The 13,865-nt window shown below is 49.0% G+C and overlaps 1 protein-coding gene across 6 annotated transcripts in view; it reads right to left on the reverse strand.

Moving 5' to 3' along the window:
- The window catches only part of FANCD2 (FA complementation group D2), a 225,425-nt gene that overhangs the window by 92,874 nt on the left and 118,686 nt on the right, over nucleotides 1–13,865 (reverse strand). For all 6 annotated transcript variants that reach the window (XM_039546174.1, XM_039546175.1, XM_039546177.1 and 3 more), the window contains exons 24-27: nucleotides 12,695–12,795; nucleotides 12,211–12,326; nucleotides 11,387–11,495; nucleotides 7,426–7,527 (exon numbers count right to left, since the gene is read on the reverse strand). In XM_039546174.1, coding sequence (XP_039402108.1) covers nucleotides 7,426–7,527; nucleotides 11,387–11,495; nucleotides 12,211–12,326; nucleotides 12,695–12,795 — 428 coding nt within the window. The remainder of the gene's footprint in view (nucleotides 1–7,425; nucleotides 7,528–11,386; nucleotides 11,496–12,210; nucleotides 12,327–12,694; nucleotides 12,796–13,865) is intronic.

The following is a 13,865-nucleotide window of genomic DNA, read 5'->3' on the forward strand; positions in this document are numbered from 1 at the left end:
GCCAGCGGCCAAAAGGGAGGAAATAAAAGCAGAAGTAAAAAAAATGCTGGAGTTGGGGATCATCGAAGAATCCCACAGTCAGTGGTCCAGCTCAATTGTGCTGGTGCCCAAACCTGATGGTACCACAAGGTTTTGCAACGACTTCCGGCAACTAAACGAAGTATCCCAGTTTGACGCGTACCCCATACCTCACATAGATGAGCTAGTGGACCGTCTAGGTAATGCCCGGTATTTGACTACTCTAGACTTAACAAAGAGGTACTGGCAGATTCCCCTTGCGGAAGACGCAAAGGAAAAGACTGCGTTCTCTACACCAGAGGGTCTTTTTCAATATACTGTCCTCCCTTTTGGACTACATGGGGCCCCAGCTACTTTCCAGCGCCTCATGGACAAGCTATTACACCCGCATAAGAGTTATGCTGCTGCCTACTTGGATGATGTGGTCATTCATACCCCAGACTGGGAAACCCACCTAGAGAAGGTGGAGGCAGTCCTTGATACCTTCAGGCGAGCTGGCCTTATAGAAAACCCTGCCAAGTGCACTGTAGGGTTTACAGAGGCCAAATATCTTGGGCCTGGTCTACACTAGGCGTTTAAATCGGTTTTAGGAGCGTAAAACCGATTTAACGCCACAACCGTCCACATTAGGAGGCACCTTATATCGATTTTAATGGCTCTTTAAATCGGTTTCTGTACTCCTGCCCGACGAGAGGAGTAGCGCTAATATCGGTATTAACATATCGGAATAGGGTTAGTGTGGCCGCAATCGACGGTATTGGCCTCCGGGAGCTATCCCACAGTGCACCACTGACCGCTCTGGACAGCATTCTCAACTCGGATGCACTGGCCAGGTAGACAGGAAAAGCCCCGCGAACTTTTGAAATTCATTTCCTGCTTCGACAGCGTGGAGAGCTCATCATCACAGGTGGCCACGCACAGCTCATCAGCACAGTTAACAATGCTGTCTCCTGAGAATCGAAAAAGAGCCCCAGCATGGACCGCTCAGGAGGTAATGGATCTGATCGCTATATGGGGAGATGATTCAGTGCTAACAGAACTGCGTTCCAAAAGACGAAATGAAAAAGTATTTGAAAGAATTTCTAAGGCGATGACGGATAAAGGCCACAGCAGGGACTCCGTGCAGTGCAGAGTGAAAGTTAAGGAGCTCAGACAAGCCTACCAGAAAACCAAAGAAGCAAACGGAAGGTCCGGGCAGGTCGAAAAACATGCCGCTTCTATGCTGAGCTGCACGCAATTTTAGGGGGCTGCGCCACAAGTACCCCACCCCTGACCGTGGATTCCGAGGTGGGGGTTGTAATCTCTGCCATGTCTGAGGATTATGCAGACGGGGAAGATGAAGAGGAAGAAGAAGAGGAAGACCTCGCAGAGAGCACACAGCACTCCGTGACCCCCAGCAGCCAGGAGCTGTTATCACCCTGACGGAATTACCCTGCTCCCAGCCCTCACAAGCAACTATTCCAGAGAATGACGCCCTGGAAGGGAGCTCTGGTGAGTGTACCTTTGCAAATAGCAAACAGTGTTTTTTAAGCAAGCCTTTTTTAATGATTGATTTGCCCAGAGGACTTGGGATGCATTCGCAGACAGTATAGTTACTTAGAAAAGTTTGTTAACATGTCCGGGGATTGAGAGGAAATCCTCCAGGGACATCTCGATGAAGCGCTCCTGTAGGTACTCCAGAAGCCTTTGCAGAAGGTTTCTGGGCAAGGCATCCTTGTTCCGCCCACCATGGTAGGACACTTTACCATGCCATGCATGTAGCAAGTAATCAGGTATCATTGCGTGGCAAAGCATCGCAGCGTATGGTCCCGGGACTGCTGGCATTCAAGAAGCATCCGCTCTTTATCTTGTTCTGTTATCCTCAGCAAAGTGATATCGTTCAGGATAACCTGGTTAAAAATCAGGAATTTAAGTAAGGGGGGTGGCCATTTTTCTACTGGTTTCGTGGAATGCAGCAGCTTAAAAAAGACACTTTCCTGCACGTAGCGGCGGGGAGGGGAGGAGTGAAATGCCGATGATCTTTTCTGTTTGGTCACCGGTGGGTGGGGAGGGGAAGGTTGTTGATTAGCAGGGAGCTAGCGTGGTATTAGCCATGCGTTGGGGGAGGGTAAATCACTGAGACAGTGGCTTACCATGGCCGCATGCAAGCTGAATTCTGATGCCTGGACCTGATGTGTCTGTGAGATCTGTAAACCCAGAGCTGCAAGCGGTCACTATTAAGATGAAAAATGCGACCTTGTAGGGAAATCACATGTGCTAGGTGAATAGTGATGTTCACTGTGAAACAGTATAACCATTGTTCTGTAAAATGTATCTTTCTAAATATTTATCTCCCTCATGCAGCTGCAAATTTTTCAACCATCCCTCCTCCATCCCAAAGGCTAGCACAGATAAGGCGGAGGAAAAAGAAGACGCGAGATGAGATGTTCTCGGATATTATGGAATTTACACGCAATGAAAGAGCTCATCTGAATGAATGGAAGGACGTGGTTTCAAATTACAGGAAAGAGGCCAGTGAATGTGAGGACAGGAGGGACAACCGAGATGAGAGGTGGCAACAGGAAGACCGGCAGGAAAATCAGCGGTGGCGGCAGGAAGATCAGCGGTGGCGGGATGCAACTCTGGGGCTGCTGCGTGATCAAACTGACATGCTCGCGCCTTGTGGAGCTTCAGGAACGGCAGCAGGATCACAGAGTGCCGCTGCAGCCCCTGTATAACCACCCTCCCCTCACCATGTTCCTTAGCCTCCTCACCCAGACGTGTAAGAACGCGTGGGGAGGCCTGCACCCGCCCACTCCACCCCTGTGGACAGCCCAACCAGAAGGATGCCGTTACTCTGAATTTTTTTAATGGCCTTCTCCATCCCTCCTTTCCTCCTCCCAAAGCACACCCTTACTTCTCTCCCTCTTTTATAATGAATCAATAAAGAATTCATGCTTTTAAATAAGTGACTTTATTTGCATAAGTAAGCTGTACTCGAAGGGGAGGGGAGTTGCTTACAGGGACTGAGTCAATCAAGGGGGGGTGAGTGTTCATCAACAAACACAGCAGTCACACTGTACCCTGGCCATTGATGAAGCTCGTTTTCAAAGCTTCTCTGATGCGCACCGCTTCCTGGTGTGCTCTTCTAATCTCCCTGGTGTCTGGCTGCGCGTAATCAGCGGCCAGGTGATTTGCCTCAGCCTCCCACCCCGCCATAAAGGTCTCCCCTTACTCTCACAGAGATTATGGAGAATACAGCAAGCAGCAATAACATAGGGGACATTGGTTTGGCTGAGGTCTGAGCGAGTCAGTAATGTGCGCCAGCGAGCCTTTAAACGGCCAAATGCACATTCCACCACCATTCTGCACTTGCTCAGCCTGTAATTGAACAGATCCTGACCACTGTCCAGGCTGCCTGTGTATGGCTTCATGAGCCATGGCATCAAGGGGTAGGCTGGGTCCCCCAGGATAACGACAGGCATTTCAACATCCCCAACTGTTATTTTCTGGTCTGGGAAGTAAGTCCCTTGCTGCAGCCGTTTAAACAGAGTAGTGCTTCTGAAGACGCGAGGCCATGAACCCTCCCTGGCCATCCCACGTGGATGTTTGTGAAACGTCCCTTGTGATCCACCAGTGCTTGCAGCACCATTGAAAAGTACCCCTTCCGGTTTACGTACTGGGTGCCCTGGTGCTGCGGTGCCAAGATAGGGATATGGGTTCCATCTATCGCCCCCCCACAGTTAGGGAATCCCATTGCAGCAAAGCCATCCACTATGGCCTGCACGTTTCCCAGAGTCACAACCTTTCGTAGCAGCAGCTTAGTGATTGCTTTGGCTACTTGCATCACAGCAGCCCCCACAGTAGATTTTCCAACTCCAAATTGATTCCCGACTGACCGGTAGCTGTCTGGCGTTGCAAGCTTCCACAGGGCTATCGCCACTCGCTTCTCTACTGTGAGGGCTGCTCTCATCTTGGTATTATGGCGTTTCAGGGCAGGGGCAAGCAAGTCACAAAGTTCCATGAAAGTGCCCTTATGCACGCGAAAGTTTCGCAGTCACTGGGAATCGTCCCACACCTGCAACACAATGCGGTCCCACCAGTCAGTGCTTGTTTCCCGGGCCCAAAATCAGCGTTCAATGGATAGAATCTGCCCCATTACCATCAGGATCTCCAAAGCGCAGGGGCCCGCGGTTTGAGAGAATCTGTGTCCACGTCCTCATCACTGTCATCGCCGCGCTGCCGTATCCGCCTCTTACTCGCCTCGGTTCGAAGGTCCTGGTTCAGCATATACTGCACGAGAGTGCGCGAGGTGTTTAAAACATCCACGATTGCGGTATGGAGCTGAGCAGGGTCCATGCTTGCTGTGCTATGGCGTCTGCACGGTTCACCAAGCAAAGCAAAAAAGGCGCGAAACGGTTGTCTGCCGCTGTCAGGGAGGGAGGGAGGGGTGAGGCTGTACCCAGAACCACCCGCGACAATGATTTTTGCCCCATCAGGCACTGGGATCTCAACCCGGAAATGCCAAGGGGCGGGGGAGGCTGCGGGAACTATGGGATAGCTACGGGATAGCTACCCACAGTGCAACGCTCCAGAAATCGACGCTAGCCTCGGACCATGGACGCACACCACCGATTTAATGTGTTTAGTGTGGCCGCGCGCACTCGATTTTATAAAATCTGTTTTACAAAACCGGTTTATGCAAATTCGGAATAGTCCCGTAGTGTAGACGTACCCTTGGCTACATTGTGGGAAAAGGTCTAGTAAAACCCCAAGTGAACAAGTTGGAGACCATCCAAAATTGGCCCCGACCACGTCGCAAGAAACAAGTCCGGGCATTCCTAGGTGTAGTGGGGTATTACCGACGATTTATCCCCCACTTTGCCACAAGGGCAAGCCCCCTGACAGACCTAGTGAAAGCCCGTGGACCTGATCTGGTGAGATGGTCTGACGCAGCAGAGGAAGCATTCACAGACCTACGGACTGCCCTCTGCAGTAACCCCATACTGATAGCCCCTGATTTCACCAAGGAATTTATCCTGCAGACAGATGCATCGGAAGTAGGTTTGGGGGCCGTTCTATCACAGATGGTCGGAGAGGAGGAACACCCAATTCTCTACCTCAGTAGGAAACTCCTTCCGAGGGAACAAAAATATGCAGTGGTGGAGAGAGAGTGCCTCGCCGTAAAATGGGCCATGGAAGCATTGCGCTACTACTTGCTCGGGCGCAGATTCGTCCTCGTGACCGACCATGCCCCTCTTCAATGGATGCAGCAGAACAAGGAGAAGAACACAAGGGTGACCAGGTGGTTCTTATCCCTCCAACCTTTCCAGTTCCGTGTGCAACACAGAGCAGGGAGCCGTCACGGCAATGCCGATGGCTTGTCACGTGTGCACTGTCTGGCTTCCCAAGCTGCCAAACCCCTTGGTGTTCAGCAGGGGGGAGGGATAGGTGACAGACCCAGACCAGTGGGGTACAGGAGTCTGGTAGAGGGCAAATATACTGGTCACTGGATGAGTAGTTTTCTGTTCCCTGAGTGACCAGAGCAGGAGCTGCACTAGAGTAATCAGGAACCTGCTAGAACCAATTAAGACAGACAGGCTGATTAGATCACCTGTAGCCAATCAAGGCAGGCTAATCAGGGCACCTGGGTTTAAAAAGGAGCTCACTCCAGTCAGGCGAGGAGGAGCCAGAGGAGAGGAAGTGAGTGTGAGGAGCTGGGAGCAAGAGGCACAAGGAGCTGAGAGTGAGAGGGTGTGCTGCTGGAGGACTAAGGAATACAAGCGTTATCAGACACCAGGAGGAAGGTCCTGTGGTGAAGATAAAGAAGGTGTTTGGAAGAGGCCATGGGGAAGTAGCCCAGGGTGTTGTAGCTGTCATTCAGCTGTTACAAGAGGCACTATAGACAGCTGCAATCCACAGGGCCCTGGGCTGGAACCTGGAGTAGAGGGCGGGCCCGGGTTCCCCCCAAACCTCCCAACTCCTGATCAGACACAGGAGGAGTTGATCCAGACTGTGGGGAAGATCACTGAGGTGAGCAAATCTGCCAATAAGCACAGGACCCACCAAGGTAGAGGAGGAACTTTGTCACAAGGGGCATTGCCAGTAGATCAAGGGACGTGATCATTCCCCTCTATTCGGCATTGGTGAGGCCTCATCTGGAGTACTGTGTCCAGTTTTGGGCCCCACACTACAAGAAGGATGTGGAAAAACTGGAAAGAGTCCAGTGGAGGGCAACAAAAATGATTAGGGGGCTGGAGCACATGACTTATGAGGAGAGGCTGAGGGAACTGGGATTGTTTAGTCTGCAGAAGAGAAGAATGAGGGGGGATTTGATAGCTGCTTTCAACTACCTGAAAGGAGGTTCCAAAGAGGATGGATCTAGACCGTTCTCAGTGGTACCAGACGACAGAACAAGGAGTAATGTTCTCGAGTTGCAGTGGGGGAGGTTTAGGTTGGATATTAGGAAAAGCTTTTTCACTAGGAGGGTGGTGAAGCACTGGAATGGGTTACCTAGGGAGGTGGTGGAATCTCCTTCCTTAGAGGTTTTTAAGGTCAGGCTTGACAAAGCCCTGGCTGAGATTATTTAGTTGGGGATTGGTCCTGCTTTGAGCAGGTGGCTGGACTAGATGACCTCCTGAGGTCCCTTCCAACCCTGATATTCTATGATTCTATGATTATTTCTCACTTTCAGCTGACATTGTAAATAAGAAACCAGCAGCATTATCTCCCGTAAATGTAAACAAACTTGTTTTTCTTAGTGATTGGCTGAATAAGAAGTAGTCTCTGAAGTTTTACATTGTTTTGTTTTTGAGTGTAGTTATGTAACAAAAAAAAGTCTACATTTATAAGTTGCACTTTCACAATAAAGAGATTGCATTATGGTATTTGTATGAGGTGAACTGAAAAATACAATTTCTTTTGTTTATCATTTTACTGCGCAAATATATGTAATAAAAGTAATAATATAAAGGGAGCACTGTACATTTTGTATTCTGTATTGTAATTGAAATCAATATATTTGAAAATGTAGAAAACATCCAAAAATAGTTAATACATTTCAATTGGTATTCTATTTTTTAAGTGTCATTAAAACTGTGATTAATCACAATTAATTTTTTTAATTTTTTTTTTTTAATTTTGGAAAGATATAAACCGCAGGGCTTAAATAGACCTCTAACTAATGGGAATTAAGAGGAAACTTCCCCTGGAGGCAGGTTATCCAATAACCACCTACTGCAGCATTTCCTGCACCTTCCCCTGAAGCATCTTGTGCTAGCCACTGTCAGAGACCAGATACTGGGCTGTACAGACCCTGGGTCTGATCCCTGTTTTTAAGGTAGCACTGATGTGGCTACAGGTGTGCAATTCTGCTGAATCCTTGACTGCAAACTGTTTGCATAAGTATTCTGGGGGAATTTTCTCTACCTGTTTTCTTCTTTTTAACTAGACCAACAGCATTGATAGTTGGTGCTGCTTCCAGGGCTTCACAGTCGAAGATAGCGCTGGGAGGTACATAACCAGGGCTTGCTGAAAGAGCCAGAGGATAGCAAGTCAGTGAGTTCAGTTCTTCACACAAACAATAAAATATGAGCAAGCTAGACTTTCACGGGAGATGCCCCCACTGATCCTGGTCACCTCCTCCTCTACTCCTATGCTTAGTGCCTTAAGTTACCTTTGATCCCTCCATAGCATAGTATCTGGAAGGTAGAGCACCATCAAGGTTGCTCTAACTCAGGGGTCGGCAACCTTTCAGAAGCGGTGTGCCGAGTCTTCATTTATTCACTTTAATTTAAGGTTTTGCGTGCTGGTAATACATTTTAATGGTTTTTAGACGGTCTCTCTCTATAAGTCTCTATATTATATAACTATACTAGTGTTGTATCGTAAAATAAACAAGGTTTTCAAAATGTTTAAGAAGCTTCATTTAAAATTAGATTAAAATGTTGATCTTACGAAGCTGGCCCACTCAGCCCACTGCTGGTCTGGGGTTCTGTTCACCTAGACCAGCAGTGGGCTGAGCAGGGCCTGCGGCCGGGAACCCGGCTGGCAAGGGTCCGGCAGCCAGGACCCCAGACCGGCAGTGGGCTGAGCCGGGGTGGCTCCAGAGGAGAGGGGAAGGCGGGGGAGGGGCCGGCAGCTTGCTGCGCTCGACCTGGCAGCGCGGACCTTGCAGCTTGCTGCGCTGGGAGAGTGGAGCCATTTGCCCACCCCTGCATTAGGGTGTTCCTGGGCACAAGCCGTGCGCACGCCTATGCTTCTGCCCCCTGCTCCCGCGGAGGGGAGGAGGGGGAAGCGGAGGGTGGAGAAGAGTGGGCCGGGCTGGGCTTTTAATGGCACGCTGCTGCCTGCCAGGACTCCAGCAGGCAGCAGCGTGCCATTAAAAATCAGCTCACATGCCATCTTTAACATGCGTGCCATAGGTTGCTGACCCCTGCTCTAACTTATGTTCTGGCGGAAATGGCTCTCTTTCTGCTATGTGCCAAACAAGAATGACCAGGACACAGTGCTCTCTAGCCTCACCTCCTGTATGCCCCTTTACACTGGGAGGACTGATAGCTCAGTGGTTTGAACATTGGCCTGCTAAACCCAGGATTGAGAGTTCAATCCTTGAGGGGGCCATTTAGGGATTGGGGCAAAAATCTATCTGGGGATTGGTCTGGCTGTGAGCAGGGGGTTGGACCTTCTAAGGTCCCTTCCATCTATGACTGGGGGCTGGTAGGGATGCCAGCACAGAGCCATTCCAGCAACTCTAGGCCAGCCAGGGAACAAACATTCTTACTTCAGGGTATTCCCCTGGGGCCATTACTGCCCTCTTTATGTTGCTGCAGCAGTTTAAAGGGCTAGGGCTTGCTTACTACTCCCAGACCACAGTTTGTCCAAAGATTTAAAAATGGGGCTTATAAGTAGGGCCCTACCAAATTCAAGGTAATTAAAAATGCATCACGGACTGTGAAATATGGTCTCCCCCTGTGAAATCTGGTCTTTTGTGTGCTTTTACCTCTTCTATTCAGATTTCATAGGGGAGACTAGCATTTCTCAAATTGGGGGTCCTGACCCAAAAGGGAGTTGTAAGGTTATTTTGGGGGGGGGGGGGGCAGGGGAGGAGTGGTGTCACGGTTGTGACATTGCACTCCATATGATTTTATAAAAATATGCTAATGAGTGTGAATATAATATAACTGAAATATGCTTCATGCAAAAGGTCTCTTATAAGGTATCTTAACAGGTGCTCAAGGAATCAATCCTGAACCACTTAAAGGAGGGGAAAGTGATCAGGAACAGTCAGCATGGATTCACCAAGGGCAAGTCATGCCTGACTAACCTAATTGCCTTCTATGACGAGATAACCGGCTCTGTGGATGAGGGGAAAGCAGTGGATGTACTATTTCTGGATTTTAGCAAAGCTTTTGATACAGTCTCCCACAGTATTCTTGCCAGCAAGTTAAAGAAGTCTGGGCTGGATGAATGGACGGTAAGGTGGATAGAAAACTGGCTAGATGGTCGGGCTCAACGGGTAGTGATCAACGGTTCCATGTCTAGTTGGCAGCTGGTATCAAGTGGAGTGCCCCAAGGGTCGGTGCTGGGGCCGGTTTTGTTCAATATCTTCATTAACGATCTGGAGGATGGTGTGGACTGCACCCTTAGCAAGTTTGCAGATGACACTAAACTGGGAGGAGTGGTTGATATGCTGGAGGGTAGGGATAGGATACAGAGGGACCTAGACAAATTAGAGGATTGGGCCAAAAAAATATGATGAGGTTCAACAAGGACAAGTGCAGAGTCCTGCACTTAGGACGGAAGAATCCCATGCACTGCTACAGACTAGGGACCGAATGGCTGGGTAGCAGTTCTGCAGAAAAGGACCTAGGGGTTACGGTGGACGAAAAGCTGAATATGAGTCAACAGTGTGCCCTTGTTGCCAAGAAGGCTAATGGCATTTTGGGTTGTATAAGTAGGGGCATTTCCAGCAGATCGAGGGATGTGATCATTCCCCTCTATTCAACACTGGTGAGGCCTCATTTGGAGTACTGTGTCCAGTTTTGGGCCCCACACTACAAGAAGGATGTGGATAAATTGGAGAGAGTCCAGTGGAGGGCAACAAAAATGATTAGGGGGCTGGAGCACATGACTTATGAGGAGAGGCTGAGGGAACTGGGATTGTTTAGTCTGCAGAAGAGAAGAATGAGGGGGGATTTGATAGCTGCTTTCAACTACCTGAAAGGGGGTTCCAAAGAGGATGGATCTAGACTGTTCTCAGTGGTAGAAGATGACAGAACAAGGAGTAATGGTCTCAAGTTGCAGAGGGGGAGGTTTAGGTTGGATATTAGGAAAAACTTTTTCACTAGTAGGGTGGTGAAGAACTGGAATGGGTTACCTAGGGAGGTAGTGGAATCTTCTTCCTTAGAGGTTTTTAAGGTCAGGCTTGACAAAGCCCTGGCTGGGATGATTTAGTTGGGTTTGGTCCTGCTTTGAGCAGGGGGTTGGACTAGATGACCTCCTGAGGTCCCTTCCAACCCTGAGATTCTATGATTACAAAGTTTATAACCTACTGAGTGTGGTCATCCTATTTGTATAAATATATCATTCTTGTATCTGAAACTAGAAATATGAAGTATAACTCTGAGGTCCTATTGTAATTCTGCAAAGTGTGGGCTGCATGCAGAGCTGGACGGCCAGAGAGTGGTGACTGCAGACTGAGGGCCCAGTTCTGCATGCAGCAGCCTAGAATTAAGGGTGGCAATACCATACCATGCCATCCTTACTTCTGTGCTCCTGCTGGAGGGAGCTTTGCCTTCAGAGCTGGTATGGTATGGTATTGCCACCCTTACTTCTGTGCTGCTGCTGGCAGGGCGCTGTTCTGTGCAGCCTTCAGAGCTGGGTTCCTGGTCAGCAGCCGCCACTCTCCGGCTGCCGAGCTCTGAAGGCAGCACCACCACCAGCAGCAGTACCACAACTCCCACTACAATAACCTTGTAACCCACCCCAACATCTTTTTTGGGTTAGGAAAAAATTACAACACTGTGACATTTCAGATTTAAATAGCTGAAATCATGACAGTTACAATTTTTAAAATCCTATGACTGTAAAATTGACCAAAATGGACCGTGAATTTGGTAGGGTCCTACTTAGTTTGTTACAACCTGATCTACTCTGGTGAGACATTGTCTCTTCATGATACAGCTATTAACGGACTTACTGGGTGTCTGTCACCCTCTACCAGACTCTATCAACATTTGCTGATGGTTGGTGGGAACAGTGCAGGAGAAGTTCAAATGAAGACATAATTCAGAGAATAACTATACAAGGCACTTAGCCATGCAGAGTGGTCCCCTCCCAGGAGCAAATTCTCACTTGGACTCTGGATCCTGTATTCTGCACAGCTCACCTGCTAAGCACTTTCCGAGCATGTTCTGTAGCTCAGTGATGTTCTGTAATCTAGTCAAAACTTTCCCTTTCATCTCAAGGTCCTGTTGCTGACAGAAGGCATTCACAACCTATAGATACAAATCATACTCATTAGCAACAAAAGGGGCACTAATTCAGTAATTAATTTCTCCTGCCTGAGTAACATCTACTAGTCCTGAACATCTGGGTGACACCATTCACACAGGCAGTTTGTATCTCTGAATCCAGGCTGCACAGAAAAACCCATCTCTTCAGAATTCCATCAGAAAAAAACTACCAAAGCAGCAATGCCCATGTCACAGAAGCAACTACTGGACAGCCTTTTAGACATGTTTACAAAGAGGGACTGGTGGACATATTAATTAGGGGAGAGAAATTAACACAGGATGCATTTGTCTATCCCAAAGGACTGGGACAAGTGACAACCAGGAAGCCATCCACCAGGAGGGGACATGAATTGTAAACAGCGCTCCCTGTGAAGCCACTTACAGCTTGTCTTCACTACAGAATCCCTGAAATCTGAAAGAGAGTGCCTAGGGACATCGGGGGTCTGCGCCCACCAACTCCCTTCTGTCCTGGGGGGCGAGCAGGTAGGAGATGCAGGGATCTGTGCCCACCCAACTGGCCCCCCCTGCATTGGAGGGGTAGGACAGGTCCATGGGGACCTGGGCCTGCCAACTCCCCCACTGTACAGGTGGCATGTTACAAGCCTGTTAGAAGGTAATTACAATACAAAATTCTATAGCATAGTGAAGTATGAAGTGAGCACTGGAAGGCCCAGCCGCTTTCTGCAGCTCCACTCACCTCACGGAACCAATTGAGCGCATGGAACAAGAGCGAGCACAGGAATTCCCTTTCCTGCTTGGCTAAGGAGTCCAACTTCCCTTCTATCTCCAAGTCAGTCAGGTGTAGGGGACAGCCTGTAATAGAGCAGGAATAGGGTTTCTTGAACTCTGCTTGCTGGGCTCAGTTAGCATGACACCCAGCTCTGGCACTCTCACTCAATCGGCTTCCCTGCGTGTGGAGAATGCTTTATTCCCATTGCATGCACTGTACCAACCACCACAGTGAGCACTGTTGAACTCAACCTCCCACCTGAGGAACCCAAGCCCAGCCAGCCACCTCCCTCAGTCACAGAGCAGCCCACCATATCCAGGGGGGGTAACAACACCTCAATCTCTTCTGCACCAGTCCTGGGGGGGCCTTGCCAAGACTGCAGAGATTGTTGGCGGAACTAGGGCAGGGAGACTGTCTCAGACACGTAGAGCTCAATGGCTATTCCCTATACCTAGCAAGGCATCGATCTCCTCCATGCTCCCATTGTGTTGCTCCGTTGTGTAAAGCCTCAGCAATCGGAAAGAGGGAGACAGACACTCTGGAGCCACTATCCTGGGAAAAGAAGAGAGAGGTTGTTTTCTGCATTCTATTACTCACCAGGGAACCTCAAGAAAGAAAAACATTTCTTGTCCCTCTGAAGCCACTTTGCCCATTTGTAATATTCTGCCCCTGCGAGTTTGCAGGGCAGAAAAGCACCAATGTCAGTCACAATAAAATGGGGTCCCCCGGGATAAGCAGTTTAGCACTGAAAGTTGCTAGCACTTGTATATGTAGTGGAGTGTATTGTGGGAAGGGTTGAAGGTGTGAGTGTGGAGTGAAAGATTCCTTTTCAAGTTGTGAGAGGCCGAAGGGGGAGGAAGGGAGAAGGGAACGGGTTAACCTGACGCTCCAGCTAGGTCCAAAGATAAGATGCTAACTCCAGCCCTAGGCCACGGCACACAACCGATTTTCAGCTGCTTGCCAAGAAAGACGGGAGCCTGGATTCCAACCCCAACCAGCCATAAAAAAGAAAAATTCAGCTGAACAGAACTGCAGGGGCTGCGAAAACTAGCAAGGGGAAAAGCAACAGTTTCCCTGTCCCTAAAGCTGGTGTGTTTTAAAAAAGCTAAGAAAGCAACAAAAGGCCGGTTTAAACTGGTACAAAAAGCACAGGGAACAAAGGTCCCTAAACAAAACGCCCCCCAAAAACCCCAAAACTTAAAACCCTCCTAAAAGCTGAAGCAAATCGGAGATCAACAGCAGACCCTGAACGGCCTGTGAACAGGACAGAACTCTCTTCCACTCTTCCCCCTCTTCTTCTAACATTACACCCAGGTTTGGTTTGGCCAGCCGTTGGTTGTGTGCGTGTGAGTATGAAAGTGGTTTAGGGCACAGGCACTAACGCTTTTTTCCTTCCTCTAAGTAACATGGAAAGCACCCAGCACTCACCGCTGTTATTTAATTAATAAAGCTTTAAAATTAGTCACTTGGTGTGCCCCTTCCATCTCCTCCCCTAACAATCCTGCGGCCTCAGTCTAATCACCTGATGCCCCAGGCAGATTGGTAACAAAAATCTGTCATACCATGGTTAACTTTTCTCCCTCAGCTTCGCTCCCAAATAAAGTCCTTGATCTCAAATCTTT

Source organism: Mauremys reevesii, linkage group 7 (assembly GCF_016161935.1).
Source record: "Mauremys reevesii isolate NIE-2019 linkage group 7, ASM1616193v1, whole genome shotgun sequence".
Taxonomy (NCBI): Eukaryota; Metazoa; Chordata; order Testudines; family Geoemydidae; genus Mauremys; species Mauremys reevesii.